The 14,849-nt window shown below is 35.7% G+C and overlaps 1 protein-coding gene across 3 annotated transcripts in view; it reads left to right on the plus strand.

Moving 5' to 3' along the window:
• Positions 1–14,849, plus strand: part of UGGT2 (UDP-glucose glycoprotein glucosyltransferase 2) — a 74,107-nt gene that overhangs the window by 16,074 nt on the left and 43,184 nt on the right. For all 3 annotated transcript variants that reach the window (XM_048933165.1, XM_048933167.1, XM_048933166.1), the window contains exons 6-11: positions 793–889; positions 1,768–1,846; positions 5,110–5,210; positions 7,000–7,099; positions 10,214–10,274; positions 14,386–14,477. In XM_048933165.1, coding sequence (XP_048789122.1) covers positions 793–889; positions 1,768–1,846; positions 5,110–5,210; positions 7,000–7,099; positions 10,214–10,274; positions 14,386–14,477 — 530 coding nt within the window. The remainder of the gene's footprint in view (positions 1–792; positions 890–1,767; positions 1,847–5,109; positions 5,211–6,999; positions 7,100–10,213; positions 10,275–14,385; positions 14,478–14,849) is intronic.

A 14,849-nucleotide genomic window follows, 5' to 3' on the forward strand; every position in this document is an offset into this window, starting at 1 on the left:
AGAATGCAGAGCTCTCTGCATTGGGATTGGCTTAGATGACCTGTAGAGAAAACCCCAGTGCTGCTGGAGTTTTGACTTGTGAGCTGGAGGAGTCTCAACACAAAATGTTTCTTGGAAATCGCAAAATAAAGCTGAAGGGCTTTCATAAAGTTCTTGTTGTGCATTTGCAAATCACCTTTTGGAAAGAGGTTTTTCCTACATTTTGGGTGAATTAGAACACTTTTTCAGAAATAACTATTGGTAGTTACCCTGTTGAACATCAGACTTCCCCTCCAAAGTTAGAAAAAGTTAGTTGTTCTTATTGAAAAACCTGGCAACAAGATTTTGGCAGTAACACCTTGGTACAGTTTCTTAACTCTTTTGTTTTGAAGGTATCAGCCTGCTGCAGAAATAGATTCCTCCTAACATTCAAAAGTCTGGCAAAACTACAACAATGCGTGAACTGTTTAATATATTAATTGTAAGGCATCAATAATTGCAGAGTGCTACCAGCTCTGCTTGTTTCAATACTTCTAATAATATGTGAAGGGATTACAGCTTTGATAGCCTTTCCGTGCTCTATAGGAGATAAAATGAGTCCTTATTTTCTGTTTCTAATGTTCTCAATGTTGTCAGTGTGCCTGGCATTATTTTTTCTTTATCTACTGTTTTGTGCTTTGAATCATAAATTGAAAGATGAATTTAAGTTACAACTGTCATAACATTTTATAGTATTACATATTGTTAATCTTCTGTGGAGACAGTTTTTTAAGTTATGTTTTTTTGTTCTGTTAAAATAATATCATCAAACAGAAACCACGCTCCAGAAAAATGTATTTATCTGGATATGGTGTAGAACTTGCAATAAAGAGCACAGAATACAAAGCAGTAGATGACACACAGGTTAAAGGTATGTTGTGTTTGGTTTGTTTTTTTTTCTTTCATTTATGGTATCCTATCAGAGATACTATTAAAATATGCTGTCATTTGTAGCTATAAAGTCATTAATCTTTTGAAGGTTATACTTGTTATATTTATTTCTTTTTACACAATGGAAGCTTACACATTAAGAAATAAGGCATTAAAATACATGGAAACATTGTAAACAGCAGTGCTTAGGATACAGTTCATTGCTTAACCTACAATTATTGTTATCTGTTGCTGTACTTCAAAGTGTACCCCACTCTTTTTCCTTTCAATAACTACAAAACTGTTTGATCTTTGATCTCCAACAATTTTGGATCTGTTGGTATCTCTGGTGAGGTGATTTTTTTCCTAAATTAGTTCAGATTTTTCTAATTTCTAAAATAATTTTTCATTCTTCTACCTCTCTTTTGGTAAGACTATGGTTCAATAACCTTTGAGCAGCTTCAGAAGTAGATTAACTTTTTTTAAAGGAATCAGACTGTTCTCTGGCTTGTGTCCAATGTTGGAGATTCCTATTTGGCTGATAGGAGTTGTACCTTAACCACTCAATCAAGCTGAGAAATTACTTTTATGGGAATTGAACTATTTAATCATAGCAGTTTAATTTATATTGAAATTCTAAACATTAGATGAACTAAATTAAAAAAAAATAAATTGAACATTGGTGTGTTCTGCAAAGTGATTCATTCTGGTGCCAAAAATATGAAGGCAAAGATATAAATCTAATTGAAATTGCATCTGGGAGTGACAGCTTTCTGATTATATGTTTCTGTTAACAGTTTTATAATTAGCAAGAATTATATATCAGAGTACTTCAGTAACTTTCTTTTTTTGTACTGCATATATGTGCTGTGTGTTCAGTAACAAATGAAACCAGAAAAGAGGAAGATGAGGAGGAGGAAGAAAGTGATGTCCAAGGATTTCTCTTTGGAAAATTAAAGTGAGTGGTCAGAAGTTATAATGGAACTATTGCATTTGTTTCCAAAATGTGAACACTCCCCCTGGCCCCCCCCCCCTCCCGTCCCTTTCCCTATATATATAGAAGGGAAATCTGTGTGGAAAATGCTTTCGTTCTCTGTGGCTGAAAATTCTGATTAATTCGTTATTGTATGCCTTGTTAGTGTAAAGATGCAATCATTGTTTAGTCTACTAATTTCAGTGTATTGCTTTTAGCCTTCTGATTTTCTTCAAATGTATGCAATAAACTATTTTCAAAGGCAGAAATTCCCTCTGAGAAACAAGACCTTAGATACAGACATGAAAAAATTGGTGTGATTGCAAAGTGAATAGTCATAAATTTCCTGGGCTTAAGGGGTGATATATTTATTTGTTAATTTGTGTTCTGCTCTTGCAGGAACTTCTGTTTCCAAGTTACAGTCTGTTAATCCAATTGATAGAAGAAATTGGATGCTACTCTCCTATTGAGATCTGTGGGCTATTTCTGTTCATTCATTGATTGATTCATTTCATGATTGCAACCATCAAAAGTGCTTCCCTTTTCCTGAAGCAGGATTGTAGGTCTTCTTTAGTGTCATTTTCTCTTATCTTTTAAAGCAAAAAGTGAACTTGTAGATATTCTCACCAAACTTTATGGCTTCCCAGAGTTTTGATCTGCTAAATTCTACCGTTTTTAAGATAAACACATTGAGATAGAAGTGCAAGCTTTCTTATCGCTTCTTCTATCTGTAGAGAGACCTTTTGCAGCAGGTTAAATCAGATACTTATGGCATATTTTTATCTGAGCTTTTTTCTTCTTGGATTGTGCTAGGTTTAGCTATACTTAGGCTCTTCGTGTTGCACTGTAGCCAATTTGTGAAGCTGTCAGATGATTACTCAGAAACCAGTGTTTCTAGGATCTCATTTTTTCCATTTTTCATACTGGAGATGAAAGAGATGTGACAAGAATCTTTAGATTGTCCCTCAGTTATAGCCATGCCAAAGCTTATTCTTTTCTTAGCTGTGAAATGTTGTCTTTCTAAGGTGTTATAACTTCTGCTTATATCCATAACTGCTTGGTTATGCAAAATAACATAATTCATGATAATACATGATAATACATACCCACAGAAGGACAGCTTCTTTTAAGTAGTCTTTACATGTGCCCAATTTTGTGTTTACGTTGATCTGTAGTATAAATGATCAACAGAAACAAAGTAGCAAGCGTCAGAATTCAATCTTGATTGTAGCTTGTAGCTAAGTCTAATTACTCAATTGCCTTTAATTCACAGAAGAGCTGGGGATCTGAAGAAAAAAAGAATTATCAATATAAATTTGCGAGGAATACAGTTAAAATCGTAATTAGAAAGTTCAAAACTAGTTAAAAGTGCTAATTCATGGAGGAATTTATAGGAGTACAAACCATGTTTGTCATTTCTACTTGTTTCATTTCTGTTATAAGAAAAAAGATGTTTTCTATCTTTGCTTCCCTTTTCAGTTAAGCCTGCTTTCTTTGAGGAACCTAGATTTCATTTTAATCCAGAACAACAAACTTCATATATGATTTATTTTTTTTTCCTAGAAAGGGTAACATTCTTTTATTAAAAGCATCCAACAGCTTTTGGGGGAAGGAACACAAAATTACTTATGAAACTTCTTCATATATATATATATATGAACAGTGACAGAATATAACAGTGACAAAATATACAGAACATATATATACAGTGAGATGAAATATTATGGAAATCAGTCTTGATGCTTTAAATATATGGTTTTTAGCTACTTTTTACTTCTTGTTCTATAATCTCATAGAATAGTCTTAAGAAATCTAAAGGAGATTGTTTGCCATTGGAGAGTCGTATCACAGGCTGAGGTTTTGCTTTCAAAGCTTCATTGCCCAACTGTTTTGGGAAAAGATCATAGAATCATGGAATCACCAAGATTGAAAAAGACCTCCAAGATCATCCAGTCCAGCTGTCCACTTATCACCAGTATTTCCCCTCCAAACCATGTTCCTCAGTACAACATCTAAATGTTTCTTGAACCCCTCTAGGATGGTGGCTCCACCATCTCCCTGGGAAGCCCATTCCAGAACGTCATTGCTCTTTCGATGAAATTTTTCCTAACGTCCAACTTGAATCTCTCCTGGTGCAACTTGAGGCCATTCCCTCTAGTCCTGTGTTACATAGGAGAAGAGGCCAATACCCACCTTGCCACAACCTCCCTTCAGGTAATTGCAGAGAGCAATGAGGTCTCCCCTCAGCCTCCTTTTCTCCAGACTAAACAATCCCAGTTCCTTCAGCTGCTCCTCATAAGACTTGTGCTCCCAACCCCTCACAGCTTCATTGCCCTTCTCTGGACACGCTCCAGGACCTCAATGTCTTTCCTGTAGTGAGGAGCCCAAAACTGAACACAGTACTTGAGGTGTGGCCTCACCTCTGCTGAGTACAGGTGGATGATCACCTCCCTGCTCCTGCTGGCAACACTATTTCAGGATGCTGCTGACCTTCTTGGCCTGCTGGGCAAATTGCTGGCTCACGTTTAGACGAGTGTTGATCAATACCCCCAGTCCATTTCTTACACACATTCTTCCAGCCACTCTGCCCCAAGCCTGTAGCGTTGCCTGGGGTTGTGGCCAAAGTGCAGGACCCGGCACTTAGTCTTGTGGAACTTCATCCCATTGGTCTCAGCCCAGCTATCCAGCCTCTCCAGATCTCTGTGTAGGGCCTTCCTACTGCCAGGCAGATCGACACTTCTTCCCAACTTGGTGTCATCTGCAAACTTACTGAGGGTGCACTCAATGCCCTCATCCAGGTCATCAGTAATGTTACTGAAGAGGAAAGACCCCGATACCAACCCCTGTGGATCACCACTCACGACCTGTCACCAGCTGGATGTATCTGCATTCACCAGATAGCCAAGTTTTTGGGCAGCTGTGCTTGTCTTCAAGTCTAACTAGTGCCTTGTGTGCTCAGTAGCTTGAGTTTGGCAGTGATGTTAATTTATTAAAGATTCTCCTGCCTGGCATTCTCATTCCCTACTGCCACTAGCTTGCTTATGTGTTTCATGGCTAATACAACAAGCTGTGTGTTACTGCACAATTCTGGTTGATTATACAGTTAATATACCATTAGGTATGTTTTATGCTGTGGTAAACTAACTGTACAGTTTAGTTTATAACAACTTTCAGTTTCATGCAGTAGAGAAATCAGACATTGATGGATATCATTAATTTTATCTTCATTTTAAAACATTTTGGTATAGACAATTGCATCCTGACCTGAAAAATAATCTGAAAGAGTTTAAAAAACATCTAATTGAAACTACAAACAGCATGGAACCACTAAAGGTTTGGGAATTACAAGGTATGTAGAATAGTTTTCTGTATTATCACAATGCTATTTTCCTTTATTATGTTGATGTACCAGTATTCTAATACGTTTTTTTTAATTAAATAAGCATATAGTTTCATTAAAAACAGTACTATATCAGGTATTTTAAAAGAACATGTTACTTCATATGCTAGCATTATGTGGTAGAAATTGGAGGAACGTTGAATTCATTTTATGTGATGGAGGACCAATATTAGATTTACTGATTTTAAACACAGAAATGAAATTGCAGTTTTCTGATGGACGTGTTATCTCAAATGTTAAAGTTAGTTTCAGCTCTGATCTCTTTAGTGTCTACCTTTAAAAGCGAGTATAAGGTTTCTGTTTAGTGGTTGCCTTTTCTGTGGTGATGCTGTATAAACAGAAATGAAATTGGTGCTGCAATCCAGACAGCCAGCTCATATAGGTGTTGAAATTATTCAAGCTGGGAAGCTGTTTGTTCAGTGCCAGAAAAGTTGGTGCTGACTTGTGAAGAGTACATTCGAGACCTTTTTAGTTGAGGTCTTCAGCTCTTTCTTTGTATGGTACACTGATACTTGTCATCCTGACGTGATTGTTTTCTCTAGTTCATTCTCAGTAGCTAATGATACTAGGTGTGTTAGTGGCTCAGCTACTTTCTGGTTTTCTTGATTTAGCTTCCAAGTAAGAATTTAACCAAATTTAACCAAAACTCCAGCTGTCAGGCAAACACTAAACACTATTCAAGAATCCAGTTTAAGAGCCTTATGTTTTAGATAAGTAATTAGATTTGCTATTCATAATGAAAAACGATGCACAGAGTATCAATGTGATATTCCCTTTAATAACTCATTCTTTTATCTGTGTGAACACCTTCTTGATTTCTAGTGCTTCATTAGCTTTCAAAGCATACTTTGAGATCTAATTTAAGCTCTGACTCATCTTTTTCCCCAAGATGCCCTACACTGCTCTCTCATCTGTGTTGAGTACCAAAACAGGGAGGTCTTTAAATACAAGTCTCTGACAAGAGAAAACCAAGAAAGTACAAAGACATACCTGCTTTCCTCAAAGAGATTTGAATATTTGTGCTCTAAGCTGTTCAGCATTAGATGGAAAAGATTAGTAATTTTGAAAGATTATGCAAGGCTTTTAAGTACACATCCCCAGTGCACAGCAGATGAGGCATTATTACCTGTAGTAGCAATAACAGCTCGGTATTGCTTCACTTGGTCACAGCTCATGTGGTTGTTGAAAGAGATCTGAAATGTTGGTTATGAAAACAGTGATCTCATTGTTAAAAGTATTGCTATAAAATTAAGAAATTTCTAGTGAACTATCCACCTCTCAAACTCACCTTCTCATTCCACTCGGGTGCACCTTATATCAGGCTAACTCAGAATACAGTCAGAATCAGTACTGACTTCTTAGATTTATTCTATCAGTTCTCTGAAAAACCTGTGAAGTCCCAGAGGTATAAAGACCTTTTTCTGCAGTGCAGTGGGTTGATCCACATCTACGTTTGAACATGATGTATTTATAATACTGATATAATGCCATGTATTATCTTATTTCAGTATGTTTTTGTAAAACCTGGAAATTGCATTTATATTTTGCACAAGATGCCCAAACAGAAGTTGTTTGGGAAGCCCTGATTTTGGTGCTTTCAGCTTCTTAAATGCCTGTCTTTTCAACCTCTATAATCTTGTAAAATGTCTAATTGAAACATTAGAAAAAAATAAAGTGCATATGGAAAGGTTTTCTGATTGTAGGCAATATTGATATTACCAGTGTTTTTTTTTCCCAGATCTTAGCTTTCAAGCAGCTGCTCGAATTATGTCTACCCCTGCTTATGATGTCTTAAAGGTGATGAAAGACATAGCTCAGAACTTCCCAATAAGAGCCAGGTATGATACTTCAACTTGTTTTTCAAATTCTGTTTTTATGTTTGTTTTTGAATTTAATAACTGCAATTCCGATTTATACCTGAATTCTGCAGTCTGGTATTCATGTTTTACAGCTTGCTAGATGCATTCCAGACAGTTTCATTGAGTAGATAATAATTCCTCGGAGAGTTCATGATTGGTCTCTTAAATGTTTTCCTTCTCTTGCATGAGTTATCCTATAGGCATCCTAATCCTTCATGCGCTTGTGGTTGAAGGCCTAGTCCTGGCTTTTACTGGAATTACATTTTCACAGATGCAAAGTTCTGTTGAATTAATAGCAGACCTACTTGCACTAAGAGTAGACAAAATTCTGTTAATTTCATAAGGAGATCGACCCACGCTTAGTTCTAAGTACAGTATTGTTTATTAGATATGATCCTGGCTTCTGTATGTTAGAGTTTTTACAGGGAAGGATCTGTCTTCAATTACAGGTTAGTTAACAAAAGATCAAGGTAAATAGATTAATAACAATTTCCTTTGTGCTAATATCAAAGATTGCTTTCCTGCAAGACAATTGTACTGCAAATGAGAAATGTTTTTCTCTACATTTAATAAGTTCTTCACATAATTTATCAGCACTATTTGCTTGAAGTACTGAATTAAAGATGATGCTAAATATGGTCTTTAACTCAGTGTGCTTTCACATTTTATAACTCTTGTTTAACTGTCATGTAATGTTTCAATGTCATCTCTGATTTTCTGCTAGCAAAAATCTGCACTGTAATGGAAGTAAAATAAGGTTTAAAATTCCTGAAACTTAATTATTACAAAATGGTAAGGTACGAGTTTACACGTGGATTAGCAACTAGGAAATGCAGCTTTTCATTACAAAGGAGTAGAAATGTACATGATGTTGAACTGCAAGGTCAGTTCTATTCTGTAAAGTACTGGAGAGAAGACAGCATGAAATAGTCTAGGTGGCATTCAGGTCACTGATTTCAAAAGCCATTAACTGTTATATCCCACTCCAACTCCCACTGTCTGTTTGTGGCACTGCAGAACAATTTACCTACTCTTGAACCATTTTATTTCGATTTTTCTGGGGAAAAGTATAAGACTTTAAATCTACTAAAAGGGAAGTTCAGTTCTCGCCCTGTATAATTTACTGTTATCTTGAACGTGAAAGGTTACAAATATTTAAATAATTTAAAAAATTAGTAGGTCTCCATTGACAGCAATCATAAATCAGAGGGGTACTGTCTAAAAAGAGTGTCCAAAAATTATTTTACATTCCACATAGTTTAGATATGAAATTGCCTGTTCTTTCATTATGCAAATTTTGGTTTGAAAACGATGTATAAAAATTTTAGAACTATAGTTATGAAAATAAAAGTTCAATATTATATGTTCCTTAAAAATTGAAGGATTCTCTAGGCCATAAAAATTAATATGCCGTCCCTTGAAAGTTTCTTCCACTTTCTATTTTATAACCTGCATTTCTGTGTCAGCTGAAATGGATTTTACAAAATATCATCATATTTGAATAGTCTAACAAGTGATACATTTCATGTTGATGTTTTGATAAGATTTTATAAGATAATTTACAGCTTTGATTTGTTATTTATGTTTCAAAAATATCTGTTATTTAAGAATACAGTAACAGGAATTAAAATACTCTTGGGTTTCTTCCTATAATCATAAGCAATAATCATACACAACAGTCATTAAGCTCACCCTCCACTGACTGCTGAGGGTGTTTTGACTGTTGTTTAGTACTGTCTTTGACATCACAGTTTGAGTTGCACCTTTCCTATTTTGGCCAATTTTAAGCCAACTATGGGCTTGTATAAATACAGTTCCTTCTTGACCATCTACTGCCATTTCATCTCATGTTCCGGAAGGGATTGGTGGTAACAAAAAGAACCTACCAGACTATTTAGAGGGGATCAGGGGAAAAAGGAACTTACATAGAGAAGGCTAAGCTGTGATGAATTCTGCAAACAAAATGTGGAAATCACATTGTTTGCTCGTAACAAGGTCTCCTTGATCACTTGAATTTTTATTTGAAGTAAACTGATCTTAAGTATTATTCCTGACATAGAGAGAATTTATTAACAAGATTTATTAAACCATTTTTTTTTTGGAGAGAGTGGAAGTGAGAGTTTCTATATATATAACTGTTATACTGTACATATATAACTGTATATAAATAACTGTTTTGCTGCTGTGAGTATTGAAGTTGACTTAGTTCTTAATTCTGTTTGGTTAATCTTCAGATTTAGAATGACTTCAGTTTTTCTTTAAGCCCCATCCAGATTTCCTAAACCATACACAGTTACGTACATTTTTTTTGTGTTTGGGGAGAAAATATGTAGACAGTAATTATGTTAGCACTTATTAGGATAATCACATTTAGATTAATATGGCTTGGGACTTCTTGTAATCTGATTAGATTAATTTTCCTCTGGGTGTACTTCACCTTAGCCTGATAGTGATAAACTCAGACCTCGTGGCAGGCGAAGGAAAAACAGTCTTGAAAGGTAAATAAGATAAAAAAGATTATCTCTTAGAAGTAGAATGGCTAAGAAAAGTAAATTTTCAACTGCTTGTGAATACTCAACATGTTCTTAATCAGTAAATCTCTTTTCTAATCTCTCAGCCAATTTTAAAGAAGTCATTCTTTGCATATGTTTTTGCAAAAGAAAGGGCAAAGCATCAGATTGTGTCCTTGGCCACCTGTGCTCTAATGCTGAGTAGCAATGAGTTACTAACATAACTTAAAATATACAAATATGACATTTCTTTAGGTAATATTTTAGATGATCATATGACTTACTTTTTTATAGTATGCATACTATTTTTCAGATAGGTAAGAGGAAAGACTGAGTGTTGTGTAAAAAAAGGTAATAATACTCCTTCAACAACGCAGCATAACTTTGAAACCTACATTAACTAGAGTAGCACAGGAGAAGATATTTGTTTTAAAAATAAAACATAAGACTATGCACTGAGACATTTTGTCTCAATTATAGCATTTTTCAATTCAGTACATTAAATATGATATTAAAATAATTTTGCATTAATTTAATTTTAAAATGAAAACGTTTGAGTGTGGCTGGTATTTTATTTTTACAGATCATTGACCAGAGTGCCTGTCGACAAGCAAATGAGAAATGAAATAGAAGAAAATCAGAAGGTTTGCTTTTATTTCTTCCAGTACCCATTTGAGTTACTGTCGTATTGCTGCGTTTGGACATCTGTATGAGTGCAGCAACTTTCACATGGTTTCTTTCAGAGCAGAAGAGTTATCATCATGTACTACATAAATAATATTGAAATTCTCAATTCATTATTTTTATTTTCTGCTGTTCTTGGCACTTCTGCCTTTCACCCTTTTTGCTTTGCAGAATTAGGCAAGGACAGACAGTTTTTTATGGAGCACTGTGTTCAGTCTTTCACTGTATGCTATTATAGCTGTTAATCTTCTCTATTACTTGGTGTTGAATCTAGGTCTGCTGTTCATCTCACAGGGTGTGTCAGTTTGGAGCTTTCCACATTCCTGGAGTCACCTACACAACTCTTCTGCAGGCTATATTGAACATCATCTGTGATAAATGGTGGATTTATTTTCATCCTTGCTGCACTGCATCTTTTGTTCGTTGTGTCACACAGAGAATCATCTGTGTTTTGGCTGATCTCAGGTCAATGCTAAGGTGCCTCTTTGCTTTTTCTGTCTCAGTATGGAGTTTGGATTTGTTGTTTCAAATTCAGTATTAAACAATAGCCGCCAAGCTTTTAGATTTGGTCACATGAAATGACAAATGGTCATTCTTTTGCTTTTAACAAATCTTGTAAAGACCTGGTTGTTTTTGTATCACTTGGTCATGTAAATGTCATCCTTGACTGGATGGCATATCCATGTACTTAATCTTTCTTTAATATTTATTACCCAGTTTTTAGTTGACATTGCTATTGACTTGACAACCATTGCTAAGCAATGTGTACTCAAGAAGCAGACATTTCTTCAAGTGGCTGTTTGCTGTCAAAGAGGGAGAGTGGTGAACAAACCCTGTAACTAGTTTTGGAAAATCTGATTTCTTGTTGTGTGCCAATTAAGTTCTGAGTAGGCAACATTCAGCTGATTTTCAGTCTGTAACTTTTGTTGGTCAGAACATTTTTGTATGAATGTTAAGACTGACCAGCCAGTGCAGTGATGGAGTTTATTTCTTACTTCAGGCACTCTGCAACTTTTGTAACTTCCTCTTTTGCCATTTTTTCACCGTCTTGTGCCCTTCACCCTTCTTGTGCCCAAGGTGCTGTATTGATTCTTGGGTAGATGATGCATTTCGGTGTTTTCTCTGAGATCTTTGGGTGAGCTTTGCATTATGGAGACTTCTTGCTTCTTCCTCTAGTGAAAAGTTTTATAGTTTTTGCTCATAGAAGCAGCGCAGTATCTGCACCCCCCTCCATGGCTTTCCTTCTACATTTGAGACATGTGTTTTTCTGTATCTCCTTGTTGTAAAGGGCGTAGTCAAGATAAAGCAAAATGTAGCCCTGTCATAGTTTCTTCAGAGTATATGAATGTTAAGATCAGGTCCTTCCATACCACTTGATGAAGTCTTTACAGTGTATTGCTTCAAGTACAGTTCTGTAAACACAAAAACAAAAAACAATTTCTTAAGCAAGATCTACTTCTCTACCCCAAAAATGCAGAAAAATTAAACATGTATCAGGAATTAAAATGAATATTGCTATTAAATACGAGGACTAGGCAAGTAAATAAGATTTGATTTGGAAAGGAGATAACTAAACTTAGACACATCTATATCAGTATCTAAACTCGTAACAGTGGAGGTGTAGTCAGTGGACATGAAAAACAATTCAGCTCACTCAGGGGTTGTTTTGTGGGTGTGACTGAGTTGCTTATACTTGGATTTCTGATGTCATTTGAGATGCCACAGGGCATCTGAGATAGCCACACAAGTCTGGTGATCATGATATGGGGACATCCTTTCTCCATGACTTGTACTTTCCAGACTTCATCTTGAAACCTTGCAGCATCTCAAATGACATTGGAAATCTTTGTGGTTGATTATGTGAATCACTTTTATGATTCCATAGACTGTATTGAATACATTAACTGTAACAGGATCTTAGGTACTTAAGTTTATGTTTCATATTACATCCTACTTGAGACAACAGGTCTTTACACAGCTAAAAACTAAAATATGTTGAATAAAAGTAGGGAAACTTCCTGAACACTGCACAATAAATTGACATGTGCATTCTTGAACTGTAGTACATCCATCTAGCAGCAGGAGAGATATGATCTCATGCTGTGAGTAACTGAATGATTCCCTCTCAAGATAATGAAAGTTGAATAGTAAATGTAATGGGAGAAAATAAAGGTATTAAAAGTTGAAAGGCATGTGATGACTTAGATGTAATTAGTTGATAACTAACTAAAAAATAGACAAAGAACTCATATATATATATATATATATAAATAAAGAAGATCCAGTTAAACAAAACTTCCAGTGCAATAATTTGCTGACAGTTTAGCAAGAAAATAGTATATGGATGTTATGGGCATTAAATTCTAGTCCTGGATGCCTAAATGCTCCTTCTGTCATTGTTTGTTAAGGCAGATGGATGAACTGAACAATCAAATGCCTAGCATCAAAATTATGTAATATGTCTCAGCTCTGATTCAGCTCAGTTCTCCTGCAGTGATAATGAAGGAAACCCTTCAGAGTCCCATTTCAGTATCTAGTGACTGATACTTCTTTGTTCTTACATTTTGCTAAGTTAATGTTTGTATGCCCTAAATCAGCCAGTTGCAGTTTTATTGATATCTTATTAATCATAGAATCATCAAGGTAGGAAAGACCTCCACAATCATTTAGTCCAACTGTCCACCTACCACCAACATTTCCACACTAAAACATATTTCTTAGTACAACATCTAAACATTTCTTGAATGCATCAACCTTCTCCCTGGGAAGCCCATTCCAGTGCCTAACCACTCTTTTGAGAAGAAATGTTTCCAGATGTCCAACCTGAACCTCCCTTGGTGCAGTTTGAGGCCATTCTCTCTCATCCTATTACTGTTACCCAGGAGAAGAGGCCAATCCCCACCTCACCACAACCTCCCTTCAGCTGTAGAGAGCTTCCTCTTCTCCAGACTAAACAATCCCAGTTCCCTCAGCAGCTCCTCATAAGGCTTGTGCTTCAGATGTCTCACCCTGACTGGAATCCTCCTTATGTTTGCTGTCTGTTCCTTGAATCAAGTGACATTAATGGGAAATTTTCTGTAGTTACAGGACTTTGTGGCACAACTCTGGTATTGAAACCATGGTCAGAATTAGATTTGCTAACTACAGATGCAATCTTATAAGTGGAATAATATACAGTACAAGCTGCTTGGTCTAAGTGTGCTTTTCTTGAAAGTGTATTTTTTGTTCTTTTATGCAATAAGTGAAAGCTAAATGGGGGGAAAAAGAAGGGTTTTTTTCCCACTTCCTAGTTCTCTTTTGGGAATTAAGACAGGTGTGGAAATCTGACAGTTCCTCATGATGTAAGCTTAAGTAAACTGCTGTTGTTGCTCCTGTTATCTTGCTATGGCCACTGTTGTTAGTTTGAACAGCATGGTGCCTCGCTGCTTTCTGGGAAAAAAAAAAAAATTAAAAGGCAGTCTGTACTAAAAACTTCCTTCTTCACTCGTTTATTTAAATATTATGGAGTTTTTTCTTCTTTGGAAAGCAAGGATATGCTTCTGCTCCTTGTCTGGTTTTTTTCAAGGTACCTTTGATAAATGAGATTGTTTGCTTCTAGTCTATCTTCACTGTATTCCCCCAAGTTGCTACTGCACATTTTTTGAATACTGGAAGATTTTGAGAAAGCTGGTTTCTAGTAGAGGACTGAAGGCCACATAATGGGTCTCCATTTGGAAGTCAATGGATTTTAGGAAGAGTGTTCTTGGGGTAATTTTTCAAAAAAATATGAGTCGTATTTTTATATTTGTGTGTATTTTCACTTTTGGTCAGTAGACACTGAGAATGTGTACAAGTAGGAGCGATGTAGGTTGTTTTTTGGGGCATATTCACTTATATTTCCTGAAGGTCTGGAAGTGTAGAAGTATGCTTTCAGTATTTTTACTAATAACACTCAGATAGAAGAAGTTACCATGCTGAAGAGATTTGATGTGTCTGTTCTGTAGGATTACTTGCAGTTTTGTACATACGCCTGTGTCTGTGTGTTAGTGTTTACATATACCTAAATAATTAGCCATACTTTTCATTTCTAAGCACCTTCATGAAACACTTGGAATCCAACCTGGTGAAGCACGTTTATTTCTAAATGGCCTTCATATTGACCTGGATTTTCATGATCCATTTAGGTAAGACAATATGTTTGTCTTGAAAATTACAGGATTACAAAGAATACTGGAGTTGTGCTCATGGTGACAATGTGTTGCTCTCTGGGAGCCAGGAAATATTCCAAAAGAGAGTTTAGCTTTGAATACCAACAGTGTGGAAGAAATTGAAAAAAGTATTTTCTCTAGGAATGTGTGTTCTGTCACTTACATATAATTTCATGTCTTCCCACTTAAAATTAATTTGGAAATGGAAGGAATTCAACATGTATGCATACAAAGATGGGAAGAATGCTTCTGAAAAAATAAATAAAGTGCTGTCTCATCTTCATTTTATAAGAGTCAGGGGAAAAAAAAATAAGTATTACATTCAGCTGGATTATTTCAGGCATGTCA

This window comes from Lagopus muta, chromosome 1 (assembly GCF_023343835.1).
Source record: "Lagopus muta isolate bLagMut1 chromosome 1, bLagMut1 primary, whole genome shotgun sequence".
NCBI lineage: Eukaryota > Metazoa > Chordata > Aves > Galliformes > Phasianidae > Lagopus > Lagopus muta.